Raw genomic sequence first — 17,163 nt, forward strand, 5'->3', positions numbered from 1 at the left:
CAGGACAAATTTCATAAATATCGAATTTGGAGAAAGTTGAGAGCCCATAACATTGCAGAGAAGCAAATGCATTTGATGCAAAGCCTCAAACTTGCCAAGTTTTTCTACCATATTTAGTGTGGTTTCTTTCTCTTTGGCCTACAGATGAAACATGTAAATGAAAGATTTCAAGATGAAAAAAATAAAGAGGTTGTTCTCATGTGCATTGGCATCACTTCAGGAGTTGGACGACTGCTCTTTGGCCGGATTGCAGATTATGTGCCTGGTGTGAAGAAGGTTTATCTACAGGTACTTTTTTATACTTTTCCCCTATCAGAAATTACTTTCATCACCCGATGGCTCATTAAATGTACTTACATGCTTAAATTATTTTTTATCTTCTTCTTTTTCTTTTTGAGATGGAGTTTCGCTCTTGTTGCCCAGGCTGGAGTACAATGGCGCAATCTCAGCTCTCCGCAACCTCCATCTCCCAGGTTTAAGGGATTCTCCTGCCTCAGCCTCCCAAGTAGCTGGGATTACAGGCATGTGCCACCACGCCAGGCTAAGTTTTGTATTTTTTAGTAGAGATGGGATTTCTCCATGTCGGTCAGGCTGGTCTCAAACTCCTGACCTCAGGTGATCTGCCCGCCTCGGCCTCCCAAAGTGGCTTAAATTCTTCTATAAAAATGAGAAATATTTTCTACAATATAACTTCTTTTTTTTTTTTTTGAGACGGAGTCTCGCTGTGTCTCCCAGGCTGGAGTGCAGTGGCGTGCTCTTGGCTCACTGCAAGCTCCGCCTCCCGGGTTCACGCCATTCTCCCGCCTCAGCCTCCCAAGTAGCTGAGACTACAGGTGCCCGCCACCACGCCCGGCTAGTTTTTTGTATTTTTAGTAGAGACGGGGTTTCACCGTGTTAGCCAGGATAGTCTCGATCTCCTGACCTCGTGATCCACCCGCCTCGGCCTCCCAAAGTGCTGGGATTACAGGCTTGAGCCACCGCGCCCGGCCACAACATAACTTCTTTCGGCAGTTTTTCAAGGACAAAGTCAGTTATTAGTTTGGGTTTTAAACATGAAAAATTGGCAATGAAACAATTTCTTTGTTTTGTCATGGAACTCCACCAAACCAGAATGGTTTTCGTCCATTGCTTTTTCTATGAAGAATGTTTTTTGGTGTAGTCCTCATAGTCATGTGCAGATCCTGTGCCCTTTGCATGTCTTAGGAAATTTGGTTGTGTGTGTGACTTTTGAGCTTCTTTACTGCAAATTGCCTCCTGTTTTTTGGGGGTGAGCATAAACAAATGCTAATTCCAAGATCATTACTGACAATCAACAGAACAAGTATTGAAGTGACTCCTTCATGTCACACACTTAGCTAAATGCTGAAGACTTAAGTGAGATGTGGTCTGTGCCCTCAGCTAGTATCTAATGGTCTCATGGGAGAAGATAAAGCGGTGTTGCAGCTTTAAAAATGGGTTTGCTAGATGGGTGCCATGGCAACATAAGCACCATGCATCTGAGTCAGAGTCACTAGGTCTGAGTAGAGTTAAGAGGAGAGGACCAAGTATGTAGATAAGGAAGACAGAGAAGCATGCTCCGAGCAAAGACAAACACATGGTGTGACATGGGATGTTATATCTGGGAAACGAATGTTTGAATGGAATAAAGGGAGAATAGTGGTTGGATTGGTTGGGGGGATGGACAGGAAGCAGCTTGGGAAGGGCCATTATGTACATGAGCTCTATCCTGCAACCTACCAGGAGCTATTAAAGGATTTTAAGCCAGAGGGTGACATAAGTTGGGGGGGCGGGGGTTGGTGTTTTTTTGTTTTTTGAGGCAAGGTGTCACTCCGTTTCCCAGGCTGGAGTACAGTGGTGCCATCACGGCTCACTGCAACCTCGACCTCCCAGGCTCAAGCAATCCTCCCACCTCAAACTCCTGAGTAGCTGGGACTACAGGTGCATGCCACCATGCCTGGCTAATTTTTGTATTTTTTTTTTTTTTTTTGTAGTAACAGGGTTTCGCTGTGTTGTCCAAGCTGGTCTCAAACTCCTGGACTCCAACGATCCATCCACTTCAGCCTCCCAAAGTGCTGGGGTTACAGGTGTGAGCCATGCCCAGCCTGAGTTGTGTTTTATAAAGATCAATCTCGGCTCTGTGTGATGGTTCATGCCTGCAATCCCAGCACTTTGGGAGGCTGAGGCAGGCAGATCACCTGAGGCCAGGAGTTTGAGATTAGACATGGTAAAACCCCATCTCTACTAAAAGTACAAAAATTATCCAGGCATGGTGGCACATTCCTATAATCCCAGCTACTCAGCAGGCTGAAGCAGGAGAATCACTTGAACCTGAGAAGCAGAGGTTACAGTGAGCTGAGATTGTGCCACTGCACTCCAGACTGGGTGACAGAGCAAGACTCCATCTCAGAAAAAAAAAATCAATCTGGTAACTGTGAAGAGTGGAATGGAGTGGAGGAGGGGACAAGAGTTGAGATAGTCACAAAAGGCCACATACTGAATGATTCCATTTATATGCAGTGTCCAGAATAGGAATCTCTGTCTCTTTCCATAGAGAAAGAAGGTAGATTTGTGGTTGTAGGGGCTAGGGAAAGGAGGGAATGGCGAGTAACTGCTACCGGGTTTCTTTGTAGGGTAATGAGAATGTTGTAAAATTAGATAGTGATGAAACTCACTGAAGTGTACACTTTAGGTGGGTGAATTTCATAGAATATGAATTATATCTCAATAAAGCTATTTTTAAAAAAGGCCAGGCATGGCAGCTCATGACCGTAATGTCAACACTTTAGGAGGCTGAAGCAGGAGGATCACTTGAGGCCAGTTTGAGACAATCCTGGAATCATAGTGAGATCTCATCTCTATAAGAAAAAAAATTTTTTTTTAAGTTAGCCAGGTATGGTGGCACATGCCTATAGTCTTAGCTATGCAGGAGGCTGAGATGGGAGGACTTTGAGCCTAGGACTTTGAGGTTACAGGGGAGTATGGTCATGCCACTGTACTCCAGCCTAGGCAACAGAGTGACACCATGTCTCTAAAATTTAGAAAAAAAGAGTGGAGGTCCAGGAACTGTTGGAAACTATTTTAAAGTAGTCTAGGCATCTAGGCAGGAAGAAGCAAGGCAGAGATACTGAGATCAAATGGAATAAGCTAGGGACATAGAGAATGAAAATTTGATGAAGCCACTTAGGCTGGATCTGAGATTTGTGGCTCAGGTAATGGAGTAGATGATTTTTCCATCTTATCAAGATCAATATGCAGTAGATCTAAGTATGATGATGAATTAGGTTTTTTAAATTAAAAAAATTTTTTTTCACCCAGCCTACCTGCCCTTGCCCCAGTGATGAGTTTGTTTTTGCCATGTGAAGTTTGTGATGCCTGTAGGAAAGCCAAGTTGAGTTTAGAGCTCATGGAAGAGTCTGGATAAGAGGCCTGTGGGTTAAGAGGCCTGTGGGTTTGGCATTCACGGGCTGCATGAAGTAAGTGGAGGACTAGGGAGACAGAAAGGGAGTGGCCAGATAGGCAGGGGGTAAAACAGGGACGAGAGTGTTTCTAGGAGCAGGACTGGTCAGCAGTGTCAGTAGCTAGTGACAAAAAGGCTGAAAGGTTTTCATTGAATTTAGAACAGGGAGGCTATGAATGACCTTACAGAGAATGGTTTCAATGAATGGCAGGTGCAGAAAATTGATCATGATCATTTGAACAAATGGAAATATAGACAACTTTGTCCAAACACTTGGCTGTGGAAGCAAGGTAAAGGCGAGCCACAAGGGGGGCCTTAGGATTTGGGGATTAAGCCTGTCTAATTATATTATACATGAGAGGCAGTGTTTGAGCAGGGCCTTGAAAAAGAGGTGAAATTTGGACACAGGAAAATGATTGGAAAAGGCATTACAGATAAAGTTAACTTCCATTAATTGACTTGAAGTAATAACAGTCAACCATTTATTGAGGACCTTCATGTGCCAGACAATGAACTAAGGGCTCTACATGCATTATCTCATTGATCCTTGTCCCAGCCCTTTAAGAGAGGAGGTACCATTGTTATTTCCACTTAGAGATGTGAACACTGAGGAACAGAGAGGCTACCTCATCATGGGTGTGTCTGTGTATAGAGATCCAGGCAGTTGCGGGACAGTCTGGTCACACAGCGGGAAGGAAGTGACGAGAGTTGGTAATGTGCTGCTTTTAAAAATGTATTTATGGTATCATGATCACTTTGTCAATACCTCACTGTGGACATCCTCATCTAACATTTAGTTTTGTTCTCTAGTGTCAAGGGAGCCCTCTAATGGACATTTGTTGCACTACAGACTTTCAGCTTTTATTCATTCAGAAAGTTGAGTGCCTCCTGTGCCCCAAGCACCAGCTCAGATGCCGTTAGGGTGATGCAAACAAGACAGACATGGTCCCTGAGTTCCTAAAGCAAGACTGAGGCAGGAAGAAGCCGAATGTGTTTGGAAACCCAAGAAGACAGGAAAGCGACATAGGAAGAGACTGGAAAGTTAGAGTGGGTCAGATTAGACAGAGCCTTGAAAGCAAAGATGAAGAGACTTTGCTTTAAGAGTGGTGGATTTTGGCCAGGCGTGACGGTTCACGCCTGTCATCCCAGCACTTTGGGAGGCCAAGGCTGGTGGATCATGAGATCAGGAGATCGAAACACAGTGAAACCTCGTTTCTACTATAATTACAAAAAATTAGCCGGGCTTGGTGGCATGCACCTGTAGTCCCAGCTACTGGGGAGGCTGAGGGAGCAGAATCGCTTGAATCTAGGAGGCAGAGGTTGCAGTGAGCCAAGATCGCACCACTGCACTCCAGCCTGGGTGACAGAGTGAGACCGAAAAAAAAAAAAAGAGTAGTGGACCTTTGTTGGAGGACATAGGTCTGATTTTATGTTTTTAAAGTCACTGTGGTTGTTCTGTGTGTGGAGGATGAATTACAGGGAGGGAAATGAGAGTGCAAGAGGGGAGGAAGACCTAGTAGGAGATCAATTCAGGGTCCAGGTGAGAGATGATGGACTATGGTGCTGTAATAGATAAACTCATGATATATTTTATATATCAGCATTTTATTCCAAAACAATTTTCGAATGTCCTCCTACCCTAGATAGGGCAGACAGATTATCTGTAACATTTTTGGAGCACATTTTAATACCTGAGTGTTTCCAGTAATTTACAAAAGAAAATATAGCCTTTCCTAACTTGTCCCATGTTGGTCTGCATTTACACAGCAGTAAGTTAAAAGTTAGTATTGGGGGTCAAATATTTCACTTTAGATGAAAGTTTAGCCACAATCTGGCTTCTGTTAGGCCGTATCTAATTTTTTTCATCCAAATGTAGAGCATCGTTTGTGGCAGCCGGTGGTACCTGCTGAGACACAGGTGTGACAGCTGCATTTCAAACAAGCCTGGGAAGGAGAAAGAAAGCCCTTCAGTGTGTCCTGTGGCTGAGAGGAGCCACCCATAGACTCCACCTTGTAAACACAGTGGCACAGGACACAGCACAGGCCTAACCCATGCAGGATGCTGGACTCGTTCCCTTATTCACTACCTCCTCTCTCTCCTTTTTCCTGGCTTCCCTGCCCCAACTTCCTAAACACACAGTGTGGTTTTTGAGTCTTGACTTTTCTCGGCTGCAGTTGACTCCAGCTCTGCCTGTTTGTTTATTCCTTTTTCTCTGTCCCTGGCTGTCTGCCTTTTGGCCCATCCTTTAAGGCTTGGAATGTCTTGGGCTTACCTTCTTTCCGTTCACTGGTGATGTGTTTTCTCAGACGTACCCGCTCCCTGCTTTCATCTTTCAACTTCATGGGGCTGTGACAACTCTTCCCTCCTTGTCCCCTGGAAGCCAGTTTTGAGTAGTAGCCAGGCCTAGAACACTGGTGACACAGACACACTTCACAGCCCTTCCACATGGTCTAGTTTCAGATCATGGTAATCCCCAGTCTAGGAGGCTGCTGAGCCAAAGAGCACAGGCTCTGGAGTGAGACACCAGTTCACCCCAGTTCTACCACCAACTTGAGAACCAACAGAGGGGTGTGGTGAGGATTCTTGGTGGCAGGTTATATAAAGTGCCTAGCCCAGACTGGATGATTAATAAATCCTTGCATTTGTTATGTTTTAATATTCTATTAAATACTGAAAGCAGATCCTGATTTGGAATAGGTCTCAAGAAAGGAGACCCTAGTTAATCCTGAATTAGAGTCTTTGCTTATAGGTAACAAAGATTTTAGGAATTTATCTCACAGTTTTGCTTAAGAGTTCTGAATTTCAACTTCCATCAAGGTCCTGGGTCCCAGGTATTTTCAACCTAGTAATTCTAAATATTGAGTGATTGGTTGCAGTAGCTTATGCCTATAATCCCAGCACTTTGGGAGGCCAAGGTAGAAGGATCTCTTGACCCCAGGAATGCAAGACCAGCCTGGGCAACATAGTGAGACCTTATCTTTACAAAAACTTAAAAAATTAGCTGACATGGTAGCCTTAAAAAATTAGCTGACATAGTCCCAGCTATTGGGAGATTGAGATGGGAAGATTGCTTGAGCCGGGGAGGTTGAGGCTGGAGTGAGCTGTGATCCTGCCCCTGCACACCAATCTGAATGGCAGAGTAAGACTTTGTCTCCAAAAAATAAAAATAAAAAATAAATGCTGAGTCAAGTCTACTGCTCCTGCCAGAAGACATGATTGAAATGCATTACATAGAATAATAATGGTTAAAGAAAAGCTTGGCAAAAGTTCCCAGAGTATATACTTTATTGGGACAGGAGAGGCTGCGTGTATCGTGGTATCTTTTTACTATTTTCTTAACCTTATAGGCCTGTGTTTCTAGTTACCATTAAATTACTACAGATTTGTGTCTTTAATGTAATATATAAGTGTTTTGGAAGGGTGAGAATATTTCAAAGGTTTGAAAGTTAAAACTTTGTATGAAAGAATTGAAAACTTGGAATTTAGATCACTTTTCCATTGTGTCATATTTCTCTGCGACATGGACGTATTGAAGCATGGACATCATGTCCATGCACATAAAGCAGACAACCCAGATGACACACACACGTGCACAGGAACGCTCTGAAGGATGCAAACCCAACTGTGAAGTGTTGATTCCTGAGGACATGAATGCGCATGGGTTGAGGGTGAGAAGAGGTTGTAGGAAGACTTTCATATATTACTGTGTACATTTCTCTAAGGTTTGAATTTTAAAAAATACATTCATGAGTTACTTTTGTAATGTAGAAATATTAATGACTTTCCTATCCATCAGCCTGCGTAAGCTTCCTCTTCCAGTTCAGGTAGAATGAACTGGATCAGTGTTGCTCCATTTTCCTTTTTAGCGTTTTACATTCACCTAAAGATACCTTGGGATGAGGTTATATACTTTACCAAATGTAAGCTATTTCCAAAGTAATATCCAAATACTTAACAATTTCCCAGCCTAAGTAAATGATCAGAGGCTCCGTACTCACTCTCATCTAGACTGTGGCACGGGGTGTGAATGTATCAAATGCACGTTTCTCCATCAGGCAGAAATGAGAGTAACCATGTGCCATGGAGAAGGTTGATCGACTCCCTGTGAAGCACTTTGAAGTGACACCGGCCTCTGTGTGCTTCAGAAGAATCCAGCCATCTGCTGTATGGCCTGACATTTTCCTTTAGTTCGTGGTGGGCCAACAGAACTCTGTTGCCAACTGTTTTCTGTCCTGGGTGCCCAGCCAGAGGCTCTGAAAGTCTGGAGACTTTATATTGACTAAACTTTAGGAACGTCAATTATATGTCCACCTCCAAGATGCCTTCTCTTAGTCAGGTGCAGCTCATTGTTTCCGAGCTACACTTAATATTCTTAAGCAAAACCTAAACTGACATTTCTCCAGCAATGCTCTCCCTGATAGAAATGGGAAAGGTAAGAGCAAAAGGAATCTTTTGTTCTCATGTACATACACTAACTCATAGAAGGTTAATTCTTCTATAGCCTGTGCTATTATAACAAGTATTTATATATTTGTGATATAGTTCCTTAAAGAAAACAAAAGCAATATAGACATCTAAACTGTCACTGGCTTATTAAGTGTCAGTGCCAGAGCCTAGGAGAAATAAGGAGCCTGTGAATCCCTTATTCGAATCTAACCAGAGCTGCTGTGTTTGAGAGCAAGTTTTAAAAGACTGTATGTAATACTAAGTTTATTCATCTTTCACACTGAGTCCCAGCATCACCAGATCAGTATTTGATGCCTGGATCAGTCTTTATTCTGGGGAGTGATGAGGCACTGAACCTGCTATGTGTGTAGTCTGCCAAACGTCGGCATGTGCTCCTTGCAGCCCAGGCATCCTGCATGTAAGGAATACGTGTGTTCTCACCAGCCTCATCTACTTACCTCCACATTTAGCCAGATTCTGCGTATTAACATCTGCTGGGAAAGAGCATCACTACAGTAGCTGCAAATAAGGTGAAGGAAGCAAAGTATTTTTCTGACAAGTACTTAAAGAATAGATGTGTAAATTTCTATAAACAAAAGTCTTAAAGGAAAATGAAAAATTTTTACATTTAAATAACTACATAAATCATTGTCTAATTTTAATAAGAATATAACTTAATATAACTTGAATGGAGAAAAGGATGACTTGCAGTCAGGGAAAGTATTAAGAAATAATATGCTCAGGCCGGGCGCGGTGGTTCAATGCCTGTAATCCCAGCACTTTGGGAGGCCAAGGCGGGTGGATCACGAGGTCAGGAGATCGAGACCATCCTGGCTAACACAGTGAAACCCCGTCTCTACTAAAAATACAAAAAATTAGCCAGGAGTGATGGCGGGCGCCTGTAGTCCCAGCTACTCGGGAGGCTGAAGCAGGAGAATGGCATGAACCAGGAAGCAGATCTTGCAGTGAGCCGAGATCGCACCACTGCACTCCAGCCTGGGCCACAGAGCGAGACTCCGTCTCAAAAAAGAAAAAAGAAAGAAAGAAATAGTATGCTCAAAATATATAGCAATAAGTTGGAAACTTTTACTTGAATAATTTTTTATAAAACTGGCCAGAGAACAAAAATGTGAAAAGGCCAAGTTCCAGGAATCATGTTACATATTGTTCTAAAACAACATAAGCACTTAACAAAGTTGAAAAGTTAACAAAGCCAAGTACTGTACTAGGCTTCTAACATTCACTAAGTATAAAATTCTACAGAGCTGGTTTTCTTATCTTTAAAGAAAGTTGTTGGCAAGTGGTACTGGTGTTAAAGAAAAAAAAAGGGGCCGGGCGCGGTGGCTCAAGCCTGTAATCCCAGCACTTTGGGAGGCTGAAACAGGCGGATCACGAGGTCAGGAGATTGAGACCATCCTGGCTAACACGGTGAAACCCTGTCTGTACTAAAAATACAAAAAACTAGCCGGGCGAGGTGGCGGGCGCCTGTAGTCCCAGCTACTCGGGAGGCTGAGGCAGGAGAATGGCATAAACCTGGGAGGCAGAGCTTGCAGTGAGCTGAGATCCGGCCACTGCACTCCAGCCTGGGTGACAGAGTGAGACTCCGTCTCAAAAAAAAAAAAAAAAAAAAAAAAAAGGAAATATGTACTGACCAAAATAGAAAAAAAAATATGAAGCACATTAAAAGAAAAAATATATATTCCTGAAAACCTTGTATAATTACAGTGGCATGGTTGGGAATGTTTGGTCTATAGTTTTAACAATTAAATCCATTGAATCTGGCCCCGTACCATCCTAAAGTTTTATTCTAGATTCTCTGGAGTTTGTGATTATAGATATGTTTCTAAGATTTAAATAACTTTCCATGTTTATCTCCTTTTATGTTTGTACATAGAATAAAAATGTTTCTATTGTTAAGAATATTAGGGTTGTATGCAGTGGTTCACGCCTGTAATCCCAGTACTTTGGGAGACCAAAGCAAGTAGTTTGTTTGAGCCCAGGAGTTCAAGAATGGCCTGGGCAACATAGTAAGACCCCATCTCTACAAAAAATAAAAAATTAGCCGGGCATAATGGCATGTCCCACCTACTTGGGAGACTGAAGTGGGAGGATCACTTGGACCCCAGGAGGTTGAGGCTGCAGTGAGCTGTGATCGCACCACTGCATTCCAGTCTGGGTAACAAAGTGAGACCTGTTTCAAAAATAAAAAATAAAAAATTGGGGTTTATCTACTTAGATTTTCAATACAAACGACTACTTAAATCTTTACCTACTTGTTAATTTCAAACCCTTTTCTACATTTTGATTTATCTTTAGATCTCTTTTTGTCTCAATAAATGGGAAGTATCAGGAAGTCTTTTTACTTGCTCAAGGTCAGAGAGAGCTTAGAACCTGATAGTGTCCCTCTGAGCCCCAGTTCTTTCCAACCTGCCAGGCTGTGGGCCCAGCAATTACTCACCGCTAAGAAGTTATGCTTGTGCAGTCATGGAAGTCGCATTGGAGAAAAGGATATTTAACTGGCAAATAAAAATCAGGAGAATGGGAGATTTTGTTCTTTAGAAATGCTAGTGTGAAGTGGTAGGCTTATTTTTCAAATGGTCAACTGGTATTCTTTTTTTTTTCTTTTTTTTTTTTTTTTGAGACGGAGTCTTGCTCTGTCGCCCAGGCTGGAGTGCAGTGGCACGATCTCAGTTTACTGCAAGCTCCGCCTCCCAGGTTCACACCATTCTCCTGCCTCAGCCTCCTGAGTAGCTGGGACTACAGGTGCCCGCCACCACGCCTGGCTAACTTTTTTTTTTTTTTTTGTATTTTTAGTAGAAACGGGGTTTCACCGTGTTAGCCAGGATGGTCTTGATCTCCTGACCTCCTGATCCACCTGCCTCGGCCTCCCAAAGTGCTGGGAATTACAGGCCTGAGCCACCGTGTCCAGCCGGCCAACTCATATTCTTAAACTAATCATAATTTTACCATAAGACCATATTTTAGTGATTGAAGAAAAAAATGTACCAAACTGTATGATATGATGGTGTTAAAAAGAACTCACCCAATATGAAACATTTTTCAAGAGCATGTTTCCTATTTTGATGTCAGTGGACCACTTGTGGTAAAGTTGTGAAAACCAACACTCCTGAATTCCACCCAGAACTCACACTTTGCACCTTCAGAGACCCTCAGATTGTGAGTGGCTGCCCTGAGGCGTACTACCAACCTCCAGCTTTTGTAGGTCTATGGAAAAACAGAACCGATGAAGACAGAGATGCATACAGCTGTTTTATCTGGTCTCTCCTTCCTCCCCAGCCTCACTGTTATTGGAGGGCACTTTCCAGGCACAGTTCTGTTCACGGCCTGCTGCTGCCCACGTGGACCATGGGTTCCGGGATGGCTCCATCTTCTGTGCTTTGGGCATATTACTTAACCTCTCCCGGCATCGCTATCTTCATCAGAGATAACATTAGTAACCACCTCATAAAGTTGTTATGAGGATCACCAGTGAGATAATCAATGTAAAGCTTACAACAGTGCTTGGCACTTAGTAAACACTAAATAAATGATAGTTGCTATTATATGGATACTTTTAAAAAACCTGATACTTTTAAAAACATTTTTTCTGCTGACTAGTGAATTGTTCAGTTTTACAATGTTCTGTGCCTTTAAAAAGTTATTAAATTAACTGTTTCCTCCTTTTTTGTACCCACCATACTTTGAATATATAACTACGGCAGCATATAAACACTTCATTTGCACTTACGTATTTAAATGTCCATCTTTCCATAACCCAAGGATAGGAACGAAGTCTTACTCATTGTTGAAATCTCTAGTACATAGCACAGTGCCTACCAAATAGTAGGCAAAATCAGGTGTTCAATTCTATTAACTACTCTAACACTGAAATGAAAGTGTTCAATGGCTCAAAATAAGTATAATAAGCCTTAACTCTGGGTGCTTAAATTTATCTATAATGTCTGCCAGTGAAGTATATATAGTTTTAAAGGTTAAAAAAAATCAAGTGTTTAATGAATTCGAGCTGATTGAGCACTGACCAGATACAGGATCCTTAAACTTCATAATATCTAGTCCAAAGATGATTTTTTTTTTTTTTTTTTTTTTTTTTTTTTGGTACAGATTCTGACTTCAAGGGGTTTGCAGGCTGGGAGGGCAAGTAATATATAAAAAGTCATTTTTGGCTGGGCGGTGTGGCTCATGCCTGTAATCCTAGCACTTTGGGAGGCTGAGGCAGGCAGATCACTTGAGGTCAGGAGTTCAAGACCAGCCTGGCCAACATAGTGAAGCCCCGTCTCTACTAAAAATACAAAAATTAGCCAGACGCGGTGGTGCTTGCCTGTAGTCCCAGCTACTCAGGAGGCTAAGGCAGAAGAATTGCTTGAACCTGGAAAGTGGAGGTTGTAATGAGCCGAGATCACACCACTGCACTCCAGCGTGGGCAACAGAGAGAGACTCCGGCTCAAAACACAAAGTTATTTTCTTCTTGTCCCTTAGTGGAAATATTAAGAAAGTGCTAGGGGAACTCGAAGGAGATGATTATAGGAGTTGATTATGTATGTAAAATCAAAGTAAATGGGGCAGTGGCAGGGGGGAAAAAGGGGAACCAGTAGTGACTTAGAAGTCCTAAGCATGTTGCATGGTAATTGTGACATTCACTTCCTGCGAGTGAGCTGACATTGTGGTGTCCGTCCTAGGTACTCTCCTTTTTCTTCATTGGTCTGATGTCCATGATGATTCCTCTGTGTAGCATCTTTGGGGCCCTCATTGCTGTGTGTCTCATCATGGGTCTCTTCGATGGATGCTTCATTTCCATTATGGCTCCCATAGCCTTTGAGTTGGTTGGTGCCCAGGATGTCTCCCAAGCAATTGGATTTCTGCTCGGATTTATGTCTATACCCATGACTGTTGGCCCACCCATTGCAGGTAAATATAATGATTCTCCAGTAATTATATTAAGTCATAGTATTTTCTACTTCAGGTCTTAATTTAAGTCTCACTTATATTTAAAACGTATTACAGGTTATTGATTACTGGTCTTTTGCTTTCATGTGTGCCTTACTGGTAACATTTTTAATAAGACTAGCTATAAACAGTATGTTGAAAAGGTGTGCTGAAAAGTCCCTCTTATCCTTACTGGCAGCTAAAACACTGAATAAAATATGTAACAGTAGGCCAGGCTCAGTGACTCACACCTGCAATAGCAGCACTCTGGGAGGCTGAGGCGGGAAAATCACCTGAGCTCAGGAGCTTGAGACCAGCCTGGGCAACATAGTGAGATACTATCTGTACAAAAAATAAAAAATAAAAACATTAGCCAAGCATAGTGGCATGCATCTGCAGTCCCAGACGCACAGGAGGCTGAGGTGGGAGGATTGCTTGAGCCCAGAGGTCAAGGCTGCAGTGAGCTGTGATCATACCACTGTACCCCAGCCTGGGCAAAACCCTATTAAAAAAAAAAAAAAAAAAGAGAGATGAAGATTCTGGAAGATTTCTAAATATGTCAGCTTTTGGTAAGAGATCGTACATCCCCCTGAGGAGTAGCTGATGAAAAATAACATAATAGAAAAAACCCAAATGCCCATAAATAGCTAATTGGGTAAGCAAAATGTGGAATATCTATAGTGCAATATTATTCAGCCATAAAAAGGAGTAAGGTACAGAACTGATGCTACCAGGTGAATGGACCTCAAGAACATTATACTAAGTGAAAGAAGCCAGACATAGAAGGTGACATGGCTGGGCATGGTGGCTCACACCTGTAATCCCAGCACTTTGAGAGGCCAAGGCAGGAGGATCATTTGAGCTCAGGAGTTCCAGACTAGCTTGGGCAACACAGCAAGACCTTGTCTCTACGAAAAGTAAAAAAAATTAGCCTGGCGTGGTGGCACATACTAATAGTAGTGTAATCTCACCTACTCCAGAGGTGGAGGTGAGAGGATCTCTTGCGCCTGGGAGATCAAGTCTACAGAGCCGTGAGAGCACCACTGCACTCCAGCCTGGGTGACAGAGTGAGACCCTGTCTCACTCTAAAAGGCTGTATATCGTATGATTTATTTCATGTGAAATGTCCAAAATAGGTAAATAAATACAGATAGAAAACAGATTGGTGATTGCCAGGGGCTGGAGAGAAAGAGGATTGGGAAGTAACTACTTAATTGGGATGAAGTGTCCTTTTGGCACGATGAAAATATTTTGGAATAGAAGCGGTGGGTGTACAACATTGTGTATGTGCTAAATGCCGCTGAATTGTTCACTTTCAAATGGTTAATTCTATCTCATGTGAATTCCACCTCTAGAAATTCTCTGAATGATACTATAAAGGTGTCTCATGTTCAGTATTACTTGGGTGCCTGTGTCAATTAGTATTAGAAGATTCAATATAAATATGATAAAATGTAAATGTATGTACTGTCATCTGTGTTTGGCACATGAGACGCTCAGTGAAGGTTTAGCTCAATGCATTCTTATATCCTGAGCTGCATTCCTAGTCATGAATCAAGCAAGCAGAGTTACTACTGAGCAGACCACATACAGTTTAAGTTCAAAAGGTCATGGTCTCCCTATAGGAGAACCCTCCGTTCCTTCTTCTCTCCCACAGGTAATATACTGTTTACTCTTCTTTTTATAACCTACAAGCTTAGTTGTACAGTTTCTAAGTCCACAACAGATTTTATATAAGCAGCACTCTAGTAGTAAATAGTTTTGCTACCAGAAGTGACAGTTAACAGAGCAAGAATAAGGGAGGTAACAGGAAACTTCAGAAGCAGGCAGAGCACCACTACACAGCAACTGGCAGCAGAAAGCTGCTGGCTCACCAGGAGGCTCTGAGGGCATCATAGTATCACAGCAGAGCATAATCATGAGTGTTCATAAGGAGGAAGAGTTCAGTTATGTATGAAATGGTCTGATTCCAAAGATAGAAAACTTGTGCATTTACAGATATTGTCTATTTTATTTATGCAGAATGGATATACACATTTTTATGTGTTGGTACTTAGACAAATGGTCAGCTATTTATTTAGCAAAGTCAGATAGATATTTAGTACAGTATGTTTCCTGGACATTTTAGATAACTTAGGTTGTATAAGTTATAAAAGTTTAAAAACACTAAGATAACTTTTAAAACCATGAGTCCTGGAATTTGTTAGAGAAATTGGAAATGTTGAGTACCCTAAATAATAGTTTTCAGAAGCAGAACCCAAATATAGAATGCCATTAATAATTCTTATATATTTATATTTTCTTCCAGGTACTGATAAACCTTAGTCTCTTTCCAAAATGTATTTAACAACCTAACTTTCATCCACATTATTAAATTTACAATTTTTCTCAATTTTGAATTATAATGTTAAATAGTTTCATGTTATTTCATAAAAACCAAATAGACCAAAGAGTAGTTTGAAAGCTGGGCATGGTGGCTCATGCTTGTAATCCCAGCATTTTGGGTGGCTGAGGTGGGAGGATTGCTTTAGCCCAGGAGCCTGAGACCAGCCTGGGCAATGTGACAAAACCCCATCTCTACAAAAAATATAAAAATTAGCCAGGCATGGTAGCATGCACCTGTAGTCCCAGCTACTCAAGAGGCTGAGCTGGGAGGATCAGTTGAGCTTGGGAAGTCAAGGCCTGCAGTGAGCCATGATTATGCCACCATACTCCAGCCTGGGTGACACAGTGAGACCCTGTCTCAAAAAAAAAAAAAAAAAAAAAAAAAAAAATCTGCCTTTCCAGCTTTTCAAGTAATGTCTTGGTATGAAAATCCAGAGGCCTGTACTTTATGACAACGTTACATATATGAGATCTTTTTTTTTCTATCAATAAAGGTTTATATTTCAGATCTGTTTCCTTAAAAAAAAAAAAAAAAAGTCCGATATCTGAGCTGTTTGAACCAGTCCTGTGGAGGTGAAATTAGGCTGGGACTAGGCCATCCCTGTGACTAATCTAGACCCCCTACAGAGCCACACTTGTTCTCCGTTGGTGACAGCTTTTTCCCTTCTCAGGGTTACTTCGTGACAAGCTGGGCTCCTATGACGTGGCATTCTACCTCGCTGGAGTCCCTCCCCTTATTGGAGGTGCTGTGCTTTGTTTTATCCCATGGATCCATAGTAAGAAGCAAAGAGAGATCAGTAAAACCACTGGAAAAGAAAAGATGGAGAAAATGTTGGAAAACCAGAACTCTCTGCTGTCAAGTTCATCTGGAGTGTTCAAGAAAGAATCTGACTCTATTATTTAATATCTTACATACCTCCACCAGACTGGACTTGCTTTTTGAATTTTAAGCAAGTTTCCTTTCCTTTTATACGAATTGCAAATTTCATATTTTTTTAATCACATCCTAGGAATAGCACAATAATTGGGAAATAGAACCTTTATCACTACAAGAACCATTTTCTGCCACTGAATATCTCTGATGTTTCCGTGAGTCTGAGGGCAGAGACCCCAGTATATGAAAACATGTCTGAAAGTCACATATTGTGAAAATTTGAAGCTATCTCAGTAAAAAGTAACTTTGGAAACTGTGAATGATCTTTAGCTTGTACAAACATTTAAAAATACCTCAAGCTATACTGAAAGGGTGGCAGTTTGGTTAGGAGTGGAAATATTTTGTTTGTTAATGATGTCTTCAGTTCTGGTACCTCTGTTTTACTTTCTTATGCTCTGTGGAAACTTTTTGCAAAATTTAAGCCTGGGTTCTAGGTAATACCAGATGTACCGAAACCTCCAGTCTGTGTTAAAGTTGCTCTCCTGCTGTTCAATAAGCTATGATATTAAGATATTCTGACTTGCTCCGGTGTCAAGGGACCTTCGGGGAGCAGGTGCTAACAATGTGTTCAGAATCAATACGTGAAATGAAAAGGATCCTCTCCAGGAGGATCCTGAGCTGTTCAGAAATCATTTAAGTTTACAGCATTGTTCCCTTTGCATTTGCAGTGTGTTTTACTCAAGTAGCCAGAAACACCCCACGTTTCTGAATTGTTTAAATTGTAACAATAAAGTAAAATAGAATGCATGAAAGATATTCTGGCAATTGTAACTTAGAAATCTTCTGACTTCCAGATTTGTTAGCACTAGAACCTGATATTTAAACAAAGTCTTACTTAGCAGTTATCAAGTGGCAGTTACAGGCAGAAATTGGTGGAGGCCGGAGGATGGGGAGGGGGGCAGAACCCTTTATATTTGTGAAGAAAATATCTGTAGCTGATAGAAATAATTGCTTAAATTGGTTTATGAAATTAATGAGTCTGAAAAGGTTAAAAGTA

The 17,163-nt window shown here is 41.7% G+C and overlaps 1 protein-coding gene across 2 annotated transcripts in view; it reads left to right on the forward strand.

The window, feature by feature from the left end:
* SLC16A10 (solute carrier family 16 member 10) overlaps positions 1-16,913 on the forward strand; it is a 137,847-nt gene extending 120,934 nt beyond the window's left edge. Inside the window, exons 4-6 of one of the 2 annotated variants that reach the window (XM_005551599.5) lie at positions 145-288; positions 12,601-12,829; positions 15,904-16,913. In XM_005551599.5, coding sequence (XP_005551656.1) covers positions 145-288; positions 12,601-12,829; positions 15,904-16,136 — 606 coding nt within the window. In that variant the 3' untranslated portion in view covers positions 16,137-16,913. Of the gene's footprint in view, positions 1-144; positions 289-12,600; positions 12,830-15,903 lie in introns of those variants that run through there. The other variant, XR_012433358.1, reaches the window with a different exon arrangement.
* The last annotated feature ends 250 nt before the right edge of the window (positions 16,914-17,163 follow it).

Source organism: Macaca fascicularis, chromosome 4, assembly GCF_037993035.2.
Source record: "Macaca fascicularis isolate 582-1 chromosome 4, T2T-MFA8v1.1".
Taxonomy (NCBI): Eukaryota; Metazoa; Chordata; class Mammalia; order Primates; family Cercopithecidae; genus Macaca; species Macaca fascicularis.